Genomic DNA, 21,610 nt, shown 5'->3' with positions numbered 1-21,610 from the left:
GGTACATTCTTTCACCTTTGGTGGATGTGCCCAAGGATCAAGGCTTTCTGGGAAATGATTTATAATGAAATGAAAAAGGTATTTAAATATACCTTCCTGAAGAAACCAGAGGCCTTTCTCCTGGGTATGGTTGGCCAATTGGTGCCAAAGAAGGACAGAACTTTTTTTATGTATGCGACAACAGCAGCAAGGATACTTATTGCAAAATATTGGAAGACACAAGATCTACCCACCTTGGAAGAATGGCAGATGAAGATGATAGACTATCTGGGACTGGCAGAAATGACCGGCAGAATCCGAGACCAGGGAAAAGAGTCGGCAGAAGAAGATTGGAAGAAGTTCAAAGACTACTTGCAGAAATATTGTAAAATTAATGAATGTTAGGATGATGTTGGACAGAAATTAAGTGGTTTCCAGCTGTAATGCTTAAGAGATATGAAAAATAATGTTCAGAAAAAAGTATAAACTAATGGTGAGGATTTGTTGAACTAACAATTTGAATTGGAATACAAGAAAGGGAGGTATGAGGAGGTCTGGAAAATAAGTTACAAGAAAATAAGTGATGGAAATGTTATGTGTTTTTAACTACTTTTGTATTTCTGTATTTTTCTTTTTTGTATTTTTGCTATTTTTTATTTTTTCTCTTTCTTTTTCAGTTTATATTGTATTATTTCTTGAAAACTTTAATAAATATTCTATATATATATAAAAAAGCTCTGCCTCTACTACCTAAGTGCCTTTTGAGCTCCACTGTACAATTGAAGCTGTTTCAGTTTACCCAGAATGTGGAGCACAACGCTGGGCTTCCTGCTGGATTCAATTTATGTTTCCAGCACTCATGCCCAGGAGGCAATTTCGGTGTCTTTGAAAGGCCCTGCCACTCCCCGCAGCTTCCATCTCTGCCGTCCACTGCACAGAAGGCCAAATCTTTGCCACTACTATTCTAAGTCACTTGGCTACTCATCAGTAGAGAGTAATTTTGGCCCACAGTTTCCGTAAATGGGGGAAAGAGATTTTGTGCACATGTTTTCACCTGCAGCCGCTGACAACCGATGTTTGTGCAGCGACAGGTGGGGCTCGTACGATGTTTGGCGTTCTAGCTGTTTTTTGTAGCCACACTTGTAAGAGGTTGCGCACGCCCTTTCCCCTCCGCATGCGTATTTTGAGACATGATCCACTCTGCCCATCAGGCTCAGTATAACCCTTAATCACATACATGCCTCCCCCCGAAATTCACAAATAACCCTCATGCACAGCTACTGGATCCAACTACAGTGGTACGTCGGGTTAAGTACTTAATTCATTCCGGAAGTCCGTACTTAACCTGAAACTGTTCTTAACCTGAAGCACCACTTTAGCTAATGGGGCCTCCTGCTGCTGCTGCCGCGCCGCCGGAGCACGATTTCTGTTCTCATCCTGAAGCAAAGTTCTTAACCTGAAGCACTATTTCTGAGTTAGGGGAGTTTGTAACCTGAAGCATATGTAACCCGAGGTACAATGGTGCCTCGCAAGACGAAAAGAATCCGTTCCGCGATTCTCTTCGTCTAGCGGTTTTTTCGTCTTGCGAAGCAAGCCCATTGATGGCTTAGCGGATTAGCGCTATTAGCGGCTTAGCGGATAAGCAGATAAGCGGCTTAGCGGCTTAGAAAAGGGGGGGAAGGGGGGGAAGTCGGAAAAACTCGCAAGACATTTTCGTCTTGCGAAGCAAGCCCATAGGAAATTCGTTTTGCGAAGCAACTCAAAAAACGAAAAACTCTTTCGTCTAGCGGGTTTTCCGTCTTGCGAGGCATTCGTCTTGCGGGGCACCACTGTACCACTGTATACAGATGAGCCTCCTTGCCGAAGATAAATGTAGGAATTGCAATGGACAGAGCATTTTGCTAGCGCGCTGCTTAGCCAAGGGGCAGTCGAGATGGGGAGGATTAAAAACCCTTTTCCCGCCCCTGCCTCTATGGAAACCCTTCCTGCTAGCGCAAAAAGGCAAGACAGAGGACACTAGGCTGCAATGAAGAATCCTTCTCATCAAGCAATCCAGAACTGGGGTTGTTTCAGCACAATCCCCGCCCCACTGTGGCATCCTGCGCAACACCAAATCTCTCATGTTCGGCTTGCTTTGTATACAAAGCTGGGGGAGCCCTGTAGGTGGCATTCCTGCTGACATGTCGGTGTTGGGGGTGGTCTGTGATACGCAATATGTTCAATTAAGGAAGAACCACCAGCAGAGCTAATTGCCCTCTTTTCAGCCGGGGTTATATTTTGCTCTGCACTTTGATGCCTTAACTGCCGGTTGCATTTCAAGAAAGGCAACAGTCACAGCTGGTTTGAGACTGTTGGGATTTTTCGTTTCTTTTTCTTTTTTTTCCAGTTTGCACTTTCAACATTCTCAGGATTCCTCCACCACCACCCCCCCCCCCCCCGGGCAGAACAAGGATCTTTCCTTTCTTCCCAAGCTGCAGATTTCCAGATCTAAATATAATTTAACAATATTTGCAGGGTAACATCATGGGAAATCAAGCGGTAATTCTCCCGGCTTGCCAGGAGATTGTGGCTGGGGGGGGGGGGGGAGGGAAGAGAGGAAGAGAAAGAGTGTTTAAAAAGGAGCAGAGAGTGACGGGGAAGGGAATGAACGCACAACCGGATTTAGGTTACAGAAGCAACGCTTTGAATTATACATCCAGCTATGAAAGTTTTAGTAGATAACAGTTCATCCTCTACTGGCATGTTCTTCTGAAACAAAAAGGGGGAGCGGCAGCCAGGAGAACTCGGGGAAAATCAAAACACAACACACACAAAATGTCGTATTCGGCAGAGACTGGCTTGCCATGAGCCATTTACTGGCGTCTGTTAAGAAGAGATGAAGCCCTGTAGCAGGAGGAAGAAAGGAGAGGGATCTCTGTTGGTTTGCGGCCGGGCAGGAAAGTGGGGTAGCTGCCATTCTCTGTGTGTGCATGTACTCTGGCGTCGCCTTGCAGTATTTGACAAGCACACGAAACCATCTGAAGCCTGAACATGAAAGGCCAACAGACTAAGAGTTAAGTGACCTTATTTCCACAGGCTGCCAAGGGAAGCCACAGACGCATTGTCCTGCTGGAGGAAAATTAAATCCCAGCGGAATTTGAAACTCGGAATGGCGGGGGGGGGGGAGCGGGGGGAGAGAAAACAAGAAGGAAATTCCTCCGCTTACTGTTCCATCGCTTCATCCGTACCTGACCCTCTTTTACGAAGGACATTTGAGGGAGTATCAGGTTGAAAGAGAAGGGGTGAAATTCCCACTAGTCGGGATAACCGTGTGTGCAAACCTTGCAGGAATGGCACCCGTTCCACCACGATCCGAAATCTGGAAAGAACCACTTTGCATGCAGGAATTCCCAGACTCCGGGCCGGCCTCTCGAGGGGAAGCTGTGCTGAAGCCCTGGAGAGCTAGAATACTGACTCAGGATATAAGGCAGCCTTTTCCATGTCCGGAGTGAGGATGAGCCGCCTAAGCAGGGGAGTCAGCGAAGACAGAGCCGCTTAAAAATAGCGTCGAAACGCTGTGCCACAGTAACCCAAATTCTATAGACTGAATTCTGCTACCGTTATAAGTTAGGGGCTGCATTCAATGCTATCCATGCATGAGCAGAACAGACACGTGACACTCACAGAATGCTATTTCACTCTCTTTTCTATTCCGCTGCAGCCCCAATGCACAACAGGAAGCAATTCCTTAAGTTTCCTGCAATGAGCATATGGCACCGCACAAACTGTGCACTGGCCCTGGGATGCATCGGGCCACATTCATGCAGGTGCTTGGGCAGACCTCTCCCGTTTCAACGCTGTATGTAAGAGGAGATCAACTCTTAGGTCAGGATTGGGCAAGCTTTTTCTTTTTTTCTCTGTTGAGGATGCTATTCCCTTGGAGGCTGCATGCCAGCAGTGGGCAGAGCCCAACCATTTCCAAAACTAACTAACCTAGAACACAAACGGCACTACTTCAGATTAGAACACCCAACCCGATGCAGGTCTATTCACAAGGGAGGAGTGTTTTAGTGCAACAGACCAGGACAGCTACTTGTTTTGGAAAGCAAGTGGAAGCGATTCCTTTCTGACTTTCTACGCTGTGTATGCAATTGGTTCTCAGACAGGTAGGGGGGAAAGCCTCCTCCTCCCTCCCCCCCCCGCCAGGCGTGGGGGGGGAGAGGGGGAACCATATGTTTGTGTGTATATAATTTTATCAAATAAGTGGAATACACCTTTAAAAGCCAAGAAAAATAAAGAAACAAACAGAAATGATAGAAGACTGGGGCAGCTTCAGGAGGCACTGGGGGCCATGTGTATCATCACCATCATCATTATTGGCAGACGGGGGTAGCAGGTTGCCCACCTATGTCCTAGACCATGGGTAGGCAAACTAAGGCCCGGGGGCCAGATCCGGCCCAATCACCTCTAAATCCAGCCTGCAGACGGTCCGGGAATCAGCGTGTTTTTACATGAGTAGAATGTGTGCTTTTATTTTAAAATGCATCTCTGGGTTATTTGTGGGGCACAGGAATTCGTTCTTTTTTTCATTTCTTCAAAATGTAGTCCGGCCCCCCCACAAGGTCTGAGGGACAGTGGACCGGCCCCCTGCTGAAAAAGTCTGCTGACCCCTGCCCCAGACACTCTTTCCCCATCTCCTTCCATGACCACAGAAGCCTTCTAAGCCCCACGCTGAAGAAAGGCCAGTGTTGCAAGCCCAAGAGAGCTTCTGCTCTAAGAACCCACTCTTTCCCCATCACAGTGATTCAGGGTCGGCATCCCTCTTCTGCTATGAGTGGGCCCACACAACAAAGAGCCTGCAAGTTGCTGTGGGACTGCTCTGCCGCTGAGTTATATGAGACAGGGAGGCGAAAACCTTATCTCAGGCACCTGCATGAGCCCACCGCTGATTTAACGACATACGGAATGAAGCTTTTAGATTTTATTTTATTTATGTAATTTGTTAAGATTTATATACCGCCCTTCACTGTGAGATCTTAGGACGGTTCACAGGGTAAAATACAGAAGTCACCAACCACAGCTACTGATTTAGCTGCGCTGGCCGGGGCTGATGGGAGGTGTAGTCTGAAGCACTTGTAGGGCACGCACCAGGGCGGGTGAAGGCTGCCTTCAGTTGTTCTGCTGGAGGTAACCCTCTCTGGAGGGTCTCCTGGGGTCTCAGGAGCAGCTTTCAGGGTGTGCAAAGGGCTGCAAGCATGGAATAGTAGGCAGGATCCTGGCTTAGCCTGCAATGTACCATGTCAAGCTAGTGGGGCGGAGAACACACAAACCATTTAAAACTGAACACAAGTCCATTCACATCTAGATATAGAAAATGCAAGGATAGCCTGTTTAATCATCCTGGTGAAAGGGGTTAATCTCCGTCACAAGGTGTTAAGTGAGGATAACATGGGAGGAGAGAACGATATACTCCCCAGAGGAAGATCAAGATAAAAAATGTAATAACACAGCGAGCCTCTGCTGGCTGGATATTTCCCCAGCCTGATCACCTGCCGTCTGTGTTGTTGCCCCACAGCCCTCATCTCTGAAGCCGCCCGAGGGACAAAGGGAAGGTTGCAGAGATGCTGCAGGGACACAACATCTGGACATGGGGCCGAATACAGGCTCATCTGAACCTGGGATATGAGCCTGGGATGAAAGGAGGCAAGTCTGAGGTTGGAAAGAGGCAGCTAACACCCAAATGGCAAGTGCATGCGCTTAACAGAATCACAACACTATTTCAGCTGCACCCACATCGCTGGATAATGTGGGGGGGGGATGCACATCATTAAGACACGGGGCAGGTTGCAATAAATGTTGTGCAGGGGAGAGAGAGGAAAGAATGAGGCACACAGATGCCATTTTCATGGGCAGTTGCAATCTTAGGCTCACAGATGACTTTGCCCGCCAGGTGAGGGCCAAGGAATGATTATCATGTTCATCTGTGGCTGGGACCGCCCCACCCCCTGTTGTCCACCCCAAAATGAATTGGCTTCAGGGGTATCTGGGATACAGATGACTGAAGCATCCCACCTAACCAGAAGGAAGAACAGAGCAAGGGTATACTTGAGCCAGTGATTCACTTCCCACAACTCTTTCAGCATCCATCTAACCAAATAAGGCCTAAAGGCCGAGTCTTGCTGGTCCCAGATCTGGCAGATCTTGTACTTCCTGATTCTTCGCATGCTTCTAGGTTGCACCCTTGGCGCAAACAACGGGGTCAAAGTCTGCTTCACAAATTATTTTATTTCCGAGCACTGCTTCCTTCGAACAGGAGACATGGATGGCTACCAACTTGGGGTGGGCTTTAAAATAGGATTGGACATCACATTACATTAGAAGATGAAGAATTTGGATTTGATATCCCGCTTTATCACTGCCCTAAGGCGTCCCAAAGCGGCTAACAATCTCCTTTCCCTTCCTCCCCAACAATAAACACTCTGTGAGGTGAGTGAGGCTGAGAGACTTCAAAGAACTAGCCCAAGGTCACCCAGCAGCTGCCTGTGGAGGAGCGGGGAAGCGAACCCGGTTCACCAGATTACGAGTCCACCGCTCTGAACCACTACACCACACTGGCTCTCATTACAATGTAATATTCAATGTATTGGTGTTGTTGTTGTTTATTTTTATTTTCTTCTTCTTTAGTTGTTAGGAGGTGATGGATATTTGTATCTTCATATTTTCTTTTTGTATGGGGTGTATTAAAATGAAATAAAAACTATAAACTATGAAATAAAAAAAGGAAAAAACGAGGATTGGACAAATTCACGGAGGAAAGGGAGACTATCAATGGCTATTAGCCAAGATGGCTATGATCCACAGCAATGGTTCTCTGAGTACCAGTTGCTAGAAACCACAGGAGGGGAGAGTTGGTTTTGTGCCCGGATCCTGCTGGCCGGTTTTCCACAGGCATCTTGGTTGGCCACTGGGAGAAGAGGGTGCTGAACTAATGGGCCATTGGCCTCATCCAGAGGACACTTCCTATGTTCTTAAGGCTGTGAAACTGAATCGTCAAGCCTAGAGAACCAAGTTCCTAACTGTGGGGCTGCGGGAAGAGAAGCAGACTGATTGGGGAAGAAATTTAAGGACTATCTTAAGAAAAATTGTAAAATCATGGAATGATAGAACGATGTGGACTTAGAAATTAAGGGGTTTTCAGCTGTATTGATTAGGTATTAAGAAAAGGAAGACTAAAAAAGTTAATAGAGATAAGGGGAAGGATTTGCTGAATTGAAATAATTAGAGAGTGGAATACAGGAAGGGGAGGTATGAGGAGGTCGGGAAAGTAAGGTTTATGAACATAAGGGACTGAAATTATACTTGTTATTGTATGTGGTTTATATGTTTTGTATGTATTTTTTCTTTTTCTTTTTCTTCTGTTCTTTCTATTTTAGATAATTCATTGAAAACTTTAATAAATATTTTTTAAAAAATAAAAAAATAAAAAAAGAGAAGCAGACTGATTGGGTCACTCTGGTTTGTTGGCAATTGTCCACTACACACACACACACACACACACACACGCTTCAACTTTCGGGTTTTGGCTTTCTTCGCCCGCTGCAACAAGATATCTGAATATGAGGCAAAGGAGATGAGAACTTTCAAAAAAAACAACAACAAAAGGCTCTCGGAACAGAGGGAGTATTCAAAAAGCGAAATATCTGATCTTTGTGTAAGAAGTTGCTCTACCTGTCTTGTGAACGAATGTGGCTTTTCATGTGCGCAGCCCTCTCCTTATATGGAGAGGAAGCAGGCATCCAACTGAAAGAGCCAAAGAAAAGAAAAGGGGGGGGGAGAGAAGTTGAGCAGGAGGAGGGGCACTTTCCACTCCCAATGTATGTGGCAGCTGTATATCTTCTGGCACCTCTCGAATTACTACGGCGAAGCAGCGCACCAGTATGCAGCAAGGAGCTAGGGAGAAACTCGGAGAGAAGGGCTCTTTTGAAGTCACGCTGGAAAATGCGGAATGCCATTGAAATTAAGGAGTTGACTAAAGAGGGCGGCTGCGCTGGGACAGCCCACTCACAGCAGCCTCCTCCTGGGGGGGGGGGGCAGGATGGAAAACTTGTGTAATCCTTCAACGATTTCTACTACTTTCTCCGAGGGTGAGCCCTGGTCACAAGTAGCCTTGGGAGTAACCCACTCGCCTGCGGTGGGTTAATCATCTCAGGGAAGGAAGCCCTTTTTGTCAAAAGGGGGGGGGGAGGAGAGAAAGCTGGCTCTGGTTTCAGGCCAGAAATTCCTTTAAAAAGAGGAAATTCAAGAAAATAAGGCTAGTCAATTCTGCAGACTTATCGGAAATACAGTGGTGCCCCGCAAGACGAACGCCTCGCAAGACGGAAAACCCGCTAGACGAAAGGGTTTTCCGTTTTGGAGGCGCTTCGCAAAACGAATTTCCCTATGGGCTTGCTTCGCAAGACGATATGTCTTGCGAGTTCCTGCGGGTTCCCCCCCCCTTTTCCCCCCTTTCCTAAGCCGCTAAGCCACCCCCTGCGATGCAGGAATCTCAGCTGAAGTATCCATGACAGATGGCCATCCAACCTCTGCTTTTATTTATTTGTAGTACCGGTATTTATAGCTCACCTTCTTCTCCAAGGACCTCAAAATACAACACGGGATTTCCCCCTCCTCCTTCACATTTAATCCCCCACAGCAACCCTGTGAGGTAGGCTCCAAGGTCACGCAGTAAGCTTCATAGTCATGTGGGGATTTGAATCCTAGTCTTCCAGATCCGTGTCTGACCACCTAACCACTACACTGCACTGGATCTCGATTAACAGGGGTCAGCTAACTTTTTCAGCAGGGGGCTAGTCCACTGTCCCTCACTGTCCCTATATTTTTATTTTTTTTGGGGGGGGGAGAACGAATTCCTATGCCCCAGAGATGCATTTTAAATGAAAGCACACATTCTACTCATGTAAAAACACCAGGCAGGCTCCACAAATAACCCAGAGATGCATTTTAAAATAAAAGGACACATTCTACTCATGTAAAAGCAAGCTGATTCCCGGACCATCCACAGGCCGGATTGAGAAGGCGATTGGGCCGGATTCAGCCCCTGGGCCTTAGTTTGCCTACCCTTGTCGTATAACTTCAGGTTTGCAAGTGTTGCCTCCCCCTCCCCATGGACTAGGGTGCAGGACCATAAAGGACAGTTGCCCTTATTAAAATCAGTAGGTTACTGGAACCAGTCATTTAAGAAATTGCAACAGATTTCGCCAATGAAGGCCTAATTACTCCAAATCCATTGGCATTTCTATTAGACCATTTGGATTAATTGCTTTCTCTTCTGCACCTGCTGAATTTGTTCATCCTGGCTTGTGAACAGCGTGGAGTTAGAATAATCAGGCAAAACTTGATGTGTTCCAATTGGGTCCCACCACAATTTAGCCCCCCTTTTTCCGTGTGACAGCACTAGTTGTTTTCCGTGGGTTCATCCCATGGTATGGCTGTAATGTAAAAAGGCCCTCAAAGGAACATGGGTGAAACCAATCATAATGGTGCCAATTCAGGAGGGCGGGGAGAGACCCACAGCGCAGGCCCCACCCACAGGTTTCCAGACCTTTCAACATTGCATGTGCACAATGAGATGTCGCCAAGGAGAAGCAGGCTCTCCAAAAAGCAAGCCTGTGATGTGCAAAGCAGTTCACAGCACATTAGAACATCAAACAAAAACAATCCAGAATAAATAAAAAAGGGAAAATATTTCAGTTCCTTCTCTAGGTGACATTTTGTGTTCCCCATATTTATTTAACTGCTTAATTTACAGAGCAGCCCCATAGCAGAAGGGCTCTAGGAAGCCAGTGCAGTGTAATGGTTAGAGTGCCAGACTAGGACCTGGGAGATCAGAGTTCGAATCCCCACTCGGTCACGAAGCTCACTGGGCGACCTCGGAGTCCGTCACAGCCTCCTCACCTACCTTGCAGGGCCGTTGTCGGGATTAACTGAGGAGGGGGGTGAACTTCTTGGAGAAAAATGTGGGATATAAATGCATTATATAAGCCAGGGGTCTGCAACCTTTAAGACAAAAAGAGCCACTTGGACCGAAGGGGAAAAAAACTGGGAGCCGCAAAACCATTGCGACATTTAAAACAGTGGGGAGTGTCAGGGCACACAATGCGCCTCCTCCCCTCGCTAGTATCCGCCCCGGAGCTGCGGCAAAGGTGTAAAAGAGCCACATGCGGCTCCGGAGCCGCGGGTTGCTGACCCCTGATATAAGCTCTTCTGCTGACCTGCTGAAGAAAGCTGGAAGAAGAGCCAGCCAGATGGAGACGTCCATCGCCAACCTGGTCGCAATGGAACCCGATCCAGTCGCAAAACGCACCTGGCACCTGGCTAATTTCTAACACTGCAGCTAAGTAATAAGTGATCAAAAAGGCTAGTGATTTTTTACTGTCAACAAGGCCATAAACTCATAGCTCCGCTAAGTCTTCTCTTTGTGCAAGATCCAGCTCCCTTGGAACCAGTTGTTTACATCCCTTTAATCTATTCTTGCAGAAATCCTGCACGCACACTCATCTTCATCTGGCAAAACGCTTTAATGTGGCTTGTCAGCATGCAGCAAAGGGGTAAGCGACAGAGAGCCGACTCTCAAACTGTTAGACAAGGCAGCTATTTAACCACAGACCTCTTCGACCGGGAGCTCTAGGGCCAAGTGTTGTAACTTGGCGGCCCAAGAGACGCTCATATGCAACTCGCCTCAGTCGGGACAACTTGGCTTTCTGGATGTGCTCCAATCGAGTGAAATTTAAATCATGATTTGTTACATAGGCAAGCTAATAAGAGATGATTCATCTGCCAGCCCGTCCAACCAGCTCAGGGAAAAAGAAAAGCTTTTCATGCAGTGCTTGGCTATGGCTTCCAAACCACCAGAAAGTTGGAAGCAGATCCTCCGACGTACAAGGACAATTTACGGCCGTTGCCTCGCAAGAGGAAGGGTGGGAAGGAAGGAGAAAGGTTAGTACGCTTGAGAAGCCAGCCTTTTTCCTAGCAAGGTACAACCAGCCAGCAGTCACTCGTTTTGTCCCCTTTCCTTACAGAAAAGCTTCCAAGATTGGGAAGTTCGTGAAAACACAAAGCTGGAATGCAGACCGGCTTTTGTTTATTTGCAACAGTCTCAGTAGGACAGCACAGGAGATGCAAACAGTCGCACAGTGCTATTGAAACTGTGCATAGCTCACATTCCAGCACAGACCCACTCCCCCCCCCCCGCACTTTCCCTGAGAACCAGACATGTAACAGCCACACACAGCTTGCAAACCTCACAAGTGGACACACAACTTCCCAAAGTGACTTTACACGGCCATTTTCGGAACTCCAGCACCTCACTGCCCCCCCTCACTCCAGAAGATACCATGAGCAAGTTTAAACCATTACCTGGGGGAGATCCTTCAAGACATCGCACCCTTTTATGTTTCAGGAGAAGACTGAACCATTTAAAAGGGTCACGGGCTTCACAGAGCTTGCCAGAAGCTGGTTAAAAAGTCCTGGGACCAAGAACTGCTATTTGAGGTTCAGCTCAAAGTTGTTGGGCTTTTTTAAGGGAGAAGAGCCCAGTTTTTTTAGGGGTTGATAAGCTTGGGGGGGGGTTAAAGGCAAGGGACATCCCTGGTATACACAGATGTGCCATTTGCTACCCACCTCTGCTTTGTGGGGCAGCTGGCCCCCCAACCAGTCTGTTTCCACCAGGACAAACCCAGCATGCCTAGCCCACTGAATTCAAATCGGGAGTGATGGGGAAGCTGTGGTGTGGCCCTCCAAGTGTTAGTGGTCTCCAATAATTCCATGCTGGATGATGGGAGATGGAGTCCAACATCCAGAGGACTTCACCCCCTGAACTGAAACCTGGGATGGCAATATGTAAGCCAGGAATAGCATCAGGCAGGGTTAAACTTGGGTATATAAGCTAAAATGGCGGTCTAGGTTGCGGTCGGTCGCCACAATGGAGTATCTATTCACCGGGGGTTGGACTAAATGACCCTTGGCGTCCCTTCCGATGCTACAATTCTGTGGTTCTAGTATCTCAGCCACATTTCTCGGCTGTAGATAGCTCTTACAACAATTCACTTGTCCCAGCGCAAGAAAGGGAAGCACACACAGCGGAAATGGAATTAACAATGGACTAAGGCAGAGGATTTTAAAATCGCAGTTGCCAATTTAGCACACGTAAATCTCCATGTAGTATTTTTCACCCTATAGGGCGCACCGGCCCATAGGGCGCACCTAGTTTTTTTTGGGGGGGGGAATAAAGAAAATAAAGGGGGGGGAAATTCCTCAGGCGCCGGGCTGGGGCGGGGGAAGGCCGAGCTTCCCCCGACCCCCCAGAACTCCCGCCGGGCTCTCCAGGCTTGCGGATATCTGCCCGAAGCCCGGGGCGTGCTGCCCGGGGCCCGGGGCTCCCAAGGCTTGCGGATAGCTTCCTGAAGCCTGGAGAGAGAGAGGGGTCGGTGCGCACCGACCCCTCTCACTCTCCAGGCTTCAGCGAAAGCCTGCATTCGCCCCACAGGACGCACACATATTTCCCCTTCATTTTTGGAGGGGAAAAAGTACGTCCTATAGGGCGAAAAATACGGTAGTCGCAACTGGACCCACGCCAGCAGCAAAACTCCGATTTTGAACACTGACATCAACAGCACCAGCTCTGCCTTCCTGTGGCCTTGAAAAGCTCGAGCAAATGGGAACAGAAGGGTAGGCAAACACCAACACCCCAGGATTGCTCACAAGGCACAACCTGATCGCACCTTTGCCAGATTTCCAAACTGAATTAACACCCTTTACTTTTGCCAAGTAAATGGCAGCGGATTTCCCCAAGTTGTGTGCCAAAGGAGATACAAACTTGCATTTCTCCTCTCTACAATGTGGCGTGTTGCTGCCGCTAAACTGCACCAGAAACTGTTTCATATCAACTCAGCAATAATTCAGTGTTGGGAAGTGTTACAATGTCTGCCTGCTGTGTTTTGCAACGTCCAAGGCAGAGGGGAGAAGGAATCCTCCATTCTCAAGAACTAACAACCTCTTCAGAAATTAAACACAACAATCAGAAGTATCTAAGGCCCTGCCAGGCGGCCACAGGCATGCAGTTGGGCGAGTGGGCTGGCATGGTTGAGATGCAGAACTCCATCCCTCCTCTCGGCTCAACACAGAAACCAAGCGGGCTGCTGCAGAGACAGAGACACAAAACCCTCCTTCACACACACACCTTAGCAATGCAGGTCTCCTCCATCCCTCCTCTATCAGCTACTAGCAGGTAGTAACCTTGGGAGGCAAATTTACAAGGGTGGTTAGGTAAAGGTAAAGGGACCCCTGGCCAACTCTGGGGTTGCGGCGCTCATCTCGCTTTACTGGCCGAGAGAGCCGGCGTACAGCTTCTGGGTCATGTGGCCAGCATGACTAAGCTGCTTCTGGCGAATCAGAGCAGCGCACGGAAACACCGTTTACCTTCCCGCTGGAGCGGTACCTATTTATCTACTTGCACTTTGAGGTGTTTTCGAACTGTTAGGTTGGCAGGAGCAGGGACCGAGCAACAGGAGCTCACCCAGTCGCAGGGATTCGAACCGCCGACCTTCTGATCGGCAAGTCCTAGGCTCTGTGGTTTAACCCACAGTGCCACCCGTGTCCCATACAAGGCTGGTTAAAGACCACCAATCAGTCCTTCAAATCGCCTTACAAGTTTTGAAATCAGCGACAGTTTTTAAACAAATGTTTCTGAACCTTCTTCATCAACAGCCGTTGCACAGTTCTTTAGTATGTAATAAATCTGCAAACCACATTAAGATCGTTTCTGGATCACGTAAAAGGGCTGCAGGCCTTGTCCAACCCTTTCAGACAGTAGCTACCTTTGTCAATACGAAGCAATCAACACAGAGAAACAGGGGTCCAGCACACCTTAAACTAATGACTCCTATACACTTGAAGATATTGCGTGCCTAACCACAAGCAACAGGAAGCCACACGACACAGGAATGTCACCCGCTGTTCAAATATTGGCACTAGTGTTTGACGTACAGAAATTGATAGGGTGGCGACGCACACCCTCCCTTGACCTTCGTGGACTCAGCATTCCCAGATCGCTCTTTCATGCTGCTCTAAGAAAGGCGCCCATTTGTCACTTTAAAAAGCAACATAACCCAGAATTTGCAGCAGAACACACCATGCACCTTTTGCTTCCAAAGCAAGCTCCAAATCTCAAATACAGCTAAACCTCTAAGTTTGGTACCTGTAAAAAAAAAAGAAAAGTAAAATTGTCATCTTGTGGGGGGGTGTGGAATAACCAGTTTCCTCAGCATTTGGGGTAAAAATGACCATTACAAGCTTGACGTTCCCCCATCTTTCAGCCACGTGAGGAAAGAAAGTCAGATTTTCCACTTCCAAGCACACAACCAGAGCAGTTTTGGTTACTGTTGTTTTTTTAATAGAAGAAATCGGAGCTTTGGTTGAGAATGTGACTTAAAGGATGTTTATCAAAGTGCGACCAGCACAGAAGCAGTAGGAGTCTCTCTGGCCAAACACTTTTGCCATAACAATGTTTGAACAAGAGATCGGCGCCCGGGAGCAACATGGTGCAGAGCTACAGCCCAGCAGGACTGAAATGGCTATGGACAATCGATTCCAGATGGCTACCTAACTGCGCATCCGGTTCACAAAGGGGAGGCTCGGTTTGCTCACGTCATGGCAATTCAGGAAGTCGCTGAGTAGCCTCGGCCGGGCAGAAAGGCTCAGGAGAGGCGAACGGAAAGCCGCAGAGGGACTGGGAGTCAGGATCTCTCCAGTTCAAAGCCCATCCCAGCTTGTACCTCCCTGCAGGGCCTTAGACAAACCACCACCATCCACCCTGCTCCTCCAACCTGCAATATCAGGGTAATAAACAAACTCCTATGCAAATGCCAAGTTATGGCTTGGGCTCCTTGCTGACATTCCAAGCTCTGATCTGAGCATGGCCTGAATGTGGCAACAGACCCAACACACCCCTTTTTCTTTTATCTGTCCCAGACCAAGGATGGGAAGGAGACGGCTATTATGGCTCAGTTGCTTGTTAAGAATTTCCTCGGAAAAACAAAGAGAGGAGCAGCTCATGTCAGTTTCCCCCAGTTCATACCTGGTGCCCTGATGTTCCGGACAACAACTGCTACCAGTAGCACCAGGCAGCACAGCGGATGGGAGTTGTAGTTCAGGGCACCAGCTTATCGGAGGGGGGGGGAAAGAGAGCTCATTTATACAACTATCAAAATGCTGCAGTGCAGCACTTTAGGCCGCAGGTGGGTAAAGGGTGGGGACACATGTCTGAAAGGCCTTGCATGAAGCAAACAAACATATGAAGTTTTCATAGCCAAACCTCTGTACAACACCCCTACATGCATTTTTTAAAAATAAATAAATGTGCAAGGGGGAATTTTCTGCAAACAAGCATTCCAACATGAACGCAACCCATCAATTTTCAGCCTGAAATGGTACCACAGAGGAAGAAATTACAATAAACCTGCAACTGACACGGGGGTTATATTCCAGGGATCACACCTAAAGCCCAAATCCTTTATGATCAAAACCCATTGGCAGGTGGGATAGCAGGGAAAAAATTCCCAGACACCCACCCCTTTTCTGCCTCCATTTTATTTTATTTTTCAACTTTCTTTTTTCACTTGCCAAGTGTGTACTGCTGAACATGTGCAAGTTTCAACCCAAGTTTTCCATTCTGGGGGGGGGGGGAAAGAAGGCGGAGAAAGGAATAGATCATCTGTGCGACGACACCTTGAAAGCCCTTCCTCTGGCATGGAGGCCGTATGCTGCTCTTGGCTGCGCCTGCCCCATAAAAATAGCTCAGGTGCAACGTCACAGTGACAAGGTTGATTCAAAGCCTGTGTCGCCAGGTGTAGTGGGAGGAGCACGATGCTACCGTTCAGCATTTAAGAGGCCGCACCTTTCCCTTCCCCAGCAACTGTTACGTGAACAGGCTTTCGGAAAGACACATATACATTCCCTCCAGGCCGCAAGTATGCTAGAGAACATGGGAAAGTCATTAGCAGCGCTGAGCTTGGCTCTCACACAGCAAGCCGTGCCATTAAGTCTAGTGGCTACTACTCTCTGGTATCTTGATTTCAGCCCAGATATTTTTGAGGGGAGGGGAGGCCGAGGAGCCGAGCATGCAGGGAGGGTCTTGAAAGTTTGAGGCTTGTTACATGTATTTGAGCAACACATGCTCATTCTATTCAGAAAAAAAATATTCCCGGAAGGACTTTCCTCCTGCCAACTCAGAGCCGGTACAGAGTCCCGTGCCTCCTTGAATTTGGCTCCGCTGTTCTTAGCTGAGCCTTAAGACAGCGTGCAATTAAGATAATTAAACTAAATAGCAGATGGCCCACCACCGCTTGCTATTCAAATCCAGAGCACAAATGCTCTGCTGGACGATACAAACGCAACGTCCGCAACAGCCAGTATATTTTTCCAAAGTCTTGGAGTAATTTCGCACGCGCTGGGGACTGGCGGGGAAAGAGAAGGAGATTTCCCCCTCCTAGCACTCAGCAAGGTAACTAGGATTTTATAATAGAAATTCTACATGACTTGAGGTTGAAGACAAAAGTGAGGAACGTTGGCCACTGCAGATTGGAAGGAGGAAAGCTGGACCAGAAGCTTGAGGGTTAAGTCCGGCAAAAAAAAGAGAGGTTATTGGAAGATGAAATCGCCACACAGCTGCTATTGATCGGTATAAAGATACGGCTTTTTAGAAAGCACCCTTGTGTATTCCCTCCCAATAATTGTAACACTAAATGATATTATATACTGCAAAGTGCTGCTGGAGTATTAGCACACATTCGTTCTAGCAATGCTTACAACGACCCTGTAAGGTAGGTTAGTGTTGTAAAAGGAGGGGGTGCCAGGGCAAGATCATCGTGGAAACAGCAGAACCAAATACACCCAAGTTCCCAACTCTCGTCTCCCAGATGCAGCAGACTTTTCCCTCTAGAACAGGAGCGACCACGCTGAAAGACAACAGACTTCTTTCAACTCCAGCCAGCATGGCCAGTGGTCTGGACACACGTTAGCTACTCCTGCGACTGAAACACACATACTGTACTATGCAATTGACAGAGGTTGTAGACATTGTACATACACACACATGCGCTTCTCAGATCTGAGAGGCACAAGATGTGGTGGGGAGGATACGTAAAGCAATAAACGAGGCTGTCTGTTAATGTAAGCCTTTGCCACACACAAAGCACATGGCTTTAACACTGAGCAAACTGCAGAGGGATTTGCTACAGTTAAACAGCACAGGCAGCTGGGGAATTCAGTCTGCCCCTACGACTATTTCCACATCACAAGCCGCAGATATGAGAGCAGAGACCCTGGCAGCCCAGTATGACGGGGGGGGGGGGCAGGCACAATCAATGCAAGTCAGTGCTACTGGACATGACAGCTGACCTCAGGGAGCTGGCTAACAACAGCAGGGGAAACTGAAGGCCTGGCTTTCAAGGGCTGGACTTGTCCAATAAAACCACGCAATGAAGTGGCTTTTAACTACAGGGGGGCAGGGGAATTAAATTTACCAATCATCTATGAGCAATGCCCGAGGCAGCAAATGTTTGCACTATTGTCATTAATTTATGAAGGTCCTAAAATGTCTAAATGCTGCACATTTTTTGGAAAAGAACAGTCCTTGGCCGCAGGCTTCCAATCTAATAGAGTCCAGACACATTAGGATGGAGGCGGGGAGTGGGGGGGGGCGCGAGAGAAAGTGGGCAGTGGGCGGAGAACCCGTATACGAGGTAGAACTTCCCCTTCTTTCTCAGCATTTAATGGCCAAGCCACCCCAGTCTGGGGTGTGGGGAGAGAACTGCTCCAAGGGAAGAGAACATACACATCACCCATAAAAATGGTGTGTGATGTATGGGGATGCTAACTGAGCAGCCCAGATCTCCCAGGGGGGTTTTCTGTGGTGAGCCAGTTTGTAATTAAAAAACGCTTCCCCAGCAGCTGAGGAGGGAAGAGGGATGGGGGGGGGGGGAGGCGGGAAGCAGCAGTCATTCCTTCCAGCGGCTCTTCCCCATCCCCCTTCTGCAGGATGAATCAATCAAGGGAGAATGCTGGGAGAGGGATGGCTGGCAACACGTGCTCATCACCAGGCAAGTTAAGCTGCCCCACCCAGCACTGCCTCTCCTCCTCTTCCTACCACTCCCTGCTCACCCCCCCACCTCCATCAACATTTCCATAAGCAAACTCCAGCCACCTTGAACAGTGACTAAGCTGTATTCTGTGTGCCCTCTTCTCTAGGCCCACACCTGCCCTCCCAACTCTCCATCGCAGGCAGCAGCACCTAGAAAGCAGCACCCCACAGACCTCACCACCACCCCGGCCAACGTTTTGCTCCCTGCTCTCCTCCTAAGAACTCTGCCACTGTCACCCCAACATGAAATAGAAAGGTATCCCTGCGAAATAACGTCCTCCACGTCATCAGAACCAGGATCAGCACGTGCTAGTGCCCTATTCATTTCCAGTCCCTAGCCAACTCTTTGCCCCTTCTGGTTTATGCCCCCAAAATGCAGCCCCTGGCTTTCTCCTGTCCACAACCCACACCTCACGAAGCACACTGCCAGCCCCCTAAGCCAACAAACCCCATACCCAGAAGTCTCGGTCCTGTAACACATGCCCCACACGCCCGTCTCTCTGCCACCCACAATCCTCCACATGCTGCTCATACAAGGCAATTGCATTCCTGCAACAGCGCCTATCCAGGGGGAAAGTCTCAATGGATTACTTCAGAGTAGACCTGCACAGAACTATACACATCTAAGACTGCCCAGGGCAAAACAGGCCCTCTGATAATCTAGCTTCCCCTGACACCTTACCTTTGGTGTGCTTTGCCATATTCCTAGATCGTGCAATTTCACTTCCACCTCCAGGATCCACTGAACACCCCCCACACACCGTGAATCCAGATTCAGAACCACTATTTGGCAGACCAGAGTACACATGGGCTCTCTGTATCCCTATAACAGTCTATGTTGGGGCTCCTATACCCAACCTGGGCTGCCCTTTGTCCACCATCACCCCACTGGCAAGGAAACCCTGCACCCCTGTATGGAAAAAAACCCACATGCCCCATCTGTCTGCCTCCTCCAATCCTCACATCACAACATTATCACACACCCAGGCCCTGAAAACCCCTCTCCCCACCATATTATCCCCCCACCCACCCACAAAGGAACGCCTCTCCCTTTAGGGCACAAGCAGCCAAAAGCTCACACAGGACTCAGAGGTAAGTGCATTTTTTTTATTATCTGTACACCACCTGGTGCACATTGGAAAGCGAGATTACAATAAATAACACGCAGACAGCCATTGTCTCCCAAAGCAGCTCAGGGCAATTAAAAAACACACACACACACCAGACAGGCCCTATCGCCAGAGCTACACAAACTAAAAAGGAAGACAGGCAGGGGAGGAACAGAAGGGAAAGGTGGAGAAAGGTAAGTTCCTCAAGGCCAGAGCAAAGTGGTAAGCCACAAATAATAATTACTGTTGGCGTTGTTATTATATAGATGCCCTCCAGTGTGTAATCCGGCTGCTGCCTCCACCGCTGATCCCAGTACACCCCATCAAAACCCACTGGTCCCCCCAATCTCTTACCTCGGACTCCCCCCACAAACCACACTTCTACCTTCTCTAAGCCACTGGTGGTCACAACAGGAGCGCTGCCACCAGGCAAAGGTATGTCAAGGAAGGTGGAGAAATGGCTCCCCAAAATGCATGCTCGGGTTAAAGGCGGATCTCCCGGTGTCTGCAAAGGCTGAAGATCGCTGCTCCAGGCCAGGCCGTGGAAGCCTCTTTCTCCATCCCCATTCCTACCCCACCCTCGGAAACATTTTATCTTTATTTTTTTGCTCGCCCAATGCGGGGAAGAACCACCACCTACGGGGGAAAAACCCCACTCAGGATCGCGCCACGTTCTCCTAACTCAAGACTTGCAAGCTTCTCTCCCCAACCCACCCCCGCGACCTCCTTTTCTGGAGCTTTAGTTTTCTCCCGTTTTAAAAAAATTAAACTTGCACGGATTCACACAGACACGCATGTGCGTGCGCGCGCACACACATGGGCCCCCGGGGACGACGAGGGAGTGCATGAGACCACCTAATAATAATAATAATAATTCCAGTCCTAAGGTAAAGGAGAGAGAAGGGGCCAAGGGAGCAGCACTCTGCCCATGCCCAGAGGAACCCTCGCCTCTCTTTATTTGTTTTTAAGGTTCCCCCCTAGGCCTGAAGCAAGAGAGAGAGAGAAGGGGCCAAGGGAGCAGCACTCTGCCCATGCCCAGAGGAACCCTTGCCCCTCTCTTTATTTGTTTTTAAGGTTCCCCCCCAGGCCTGAGACAAGAGAGAAGGAGAAGAGGCCCAAGGGAGCAGCACTCTGCCCATGCCCAGAGGAACCCTCGCCTCTCTTTATTTGTTTTTAAGGTTCCCCCCCAGGCCTGAGACAAGAGAGAGAGAGAAGGGGCCAAGGGAGCAGCACTCTGCCCATGCCCAGAGGAACCCTCGCCCCTCTCTTTATTTGTTTTTAAGGTTCCCCCCCAGGCCTGAGGCAAGAGAGAGAGAAGGGGCCAAGGGAGCAGCACTCTGCCCATGCCCAGAGGAACCCTCGCCCCTCTCTTTATTTGTTTTTAAGGTTCCCCCCCAGGCCTGAGACAAGAGAGAGAGAGAAGGGGCCAAGGGAGCAGCACTCTGCCCATGCCCAGAGGAACCCTCGCCTCTCTTTATTTGTTTTTAAGGTTCCCCCCCAGGCCTGAGACAAGAGAGAGAGAGAAGGGGCCAAGGGAGCAGCACTCTGCCCATGCCCAGAGGAACCCTCGCCTCTCTTTATTTGTTTTTAAGGTTCCCCCCCCCAGTCCTGAGGCAAGAGAGAGAGAGAGAAGGGGCCAAGGGAGCAGCACTCTGCCCATGCCCAGAGGAACCCTCGCCCCTCTCTTTCCCCGTTTTCAAGGCTGTTTCTCCGCAGCCTCCTCCGGGCTCACCTTGCGCTGCTGCTTCTCCCAGGCTGGGTCGAGCAGGAGGTCCCGGTCCCAGTCGTCCTCTTGAGCCATGTAGTCGCCGATGCCCGGCCCGTTGCCGCCGTACTGATAAGAGGGTTGCCCGGCAGCGTGGTAATCCACCATACTATCCGCTGGGGCGCGGGAGCTTCGGCGCGGAGCGAGCGGCTTCCGTCTGAGGGAGAAGGAGCGCCCAGCTCCGTGCGAGGCGGCGGCACTGACCCAACTGACGACGCGCGGGCGCCGCCGCTGCCCAGAGGAGCCGCCGCGCCTGCGCACGGCCGCCCTCTCGGACACGCCCCCCTCGACCACGGGGCGCATGCGCATCCCTGCGAGGCTTTTTTTTTTTAGCGAGGGAAGGAAGAGGGCGGGGCGGCGGCAAACCCAGCGAGGACCCGCCCACAATCGCAACAAAAACAAAAAGCGGGACCCGCCCACTCCTTTCTTATTTAAAAGAGCGGCCGCTCGGAGAGGGCTTTGCGCACGCGCAGGGGTGGCCACACCCGCCCAGCCGCTCGATTGGCTCTTCTACGCTCCGCCTCTGCTCTCCCCTCGCGCTTCTGTCGCTCAGAGGAGCGGCAAGGGTTGGGTATTTATCTC

The 21,610-nt window shown here is 49.3% G+C and overlaps 1 protein-coding gene across 2 annotated transcripts in view; it reads right to left on the bottom strand.

Moving 5' to 3' along the window:
• The window catches only part of ACTN4 (actinin alpha 4), a 147,919-nt gene extending 126,680 nt beyond the window's left edge, over positions 1-21,239 (bottom strand). The window contains exon 1 of one of the 2 annotated variants that reach the window (XM_079985342.1): positions 20,996-21,239. In XM_079985342.1, coding sequence (XP_079841468.1) covers positions 20,996-21,136 — 141 coding nt within the window. In that variant the 5' untranslated portion in view covers positions 21,137-21,239. The remainder of the gene's footprint in view (positions 1-20,995) is intronic. The other variant, XM_079985341.1, reaches the window with a different exon arrangement.
• Between the last annotated feature and the right edge of the window lie 371 nt (positions 21,240-21,610).

The sequence above is a fragment of the Podarcis cretensis genome (assembly GCF_951804945.1).
Source record: "Podarcis cretensis genome assembly, chromosome: 8".
In the NCBI taxonomy this organism is placed as follows: Eukaryota; Metazoa; Chordata; class Lepidosauria; order Squamata; family Lacertidae; genus Podarcis; species Podarcis cretensis.
The sequence above is the reverse complement of the archived record's forward strand: the minus strand, read 5'-3'. Positions and strand labels throughout refer to the sequence as shown.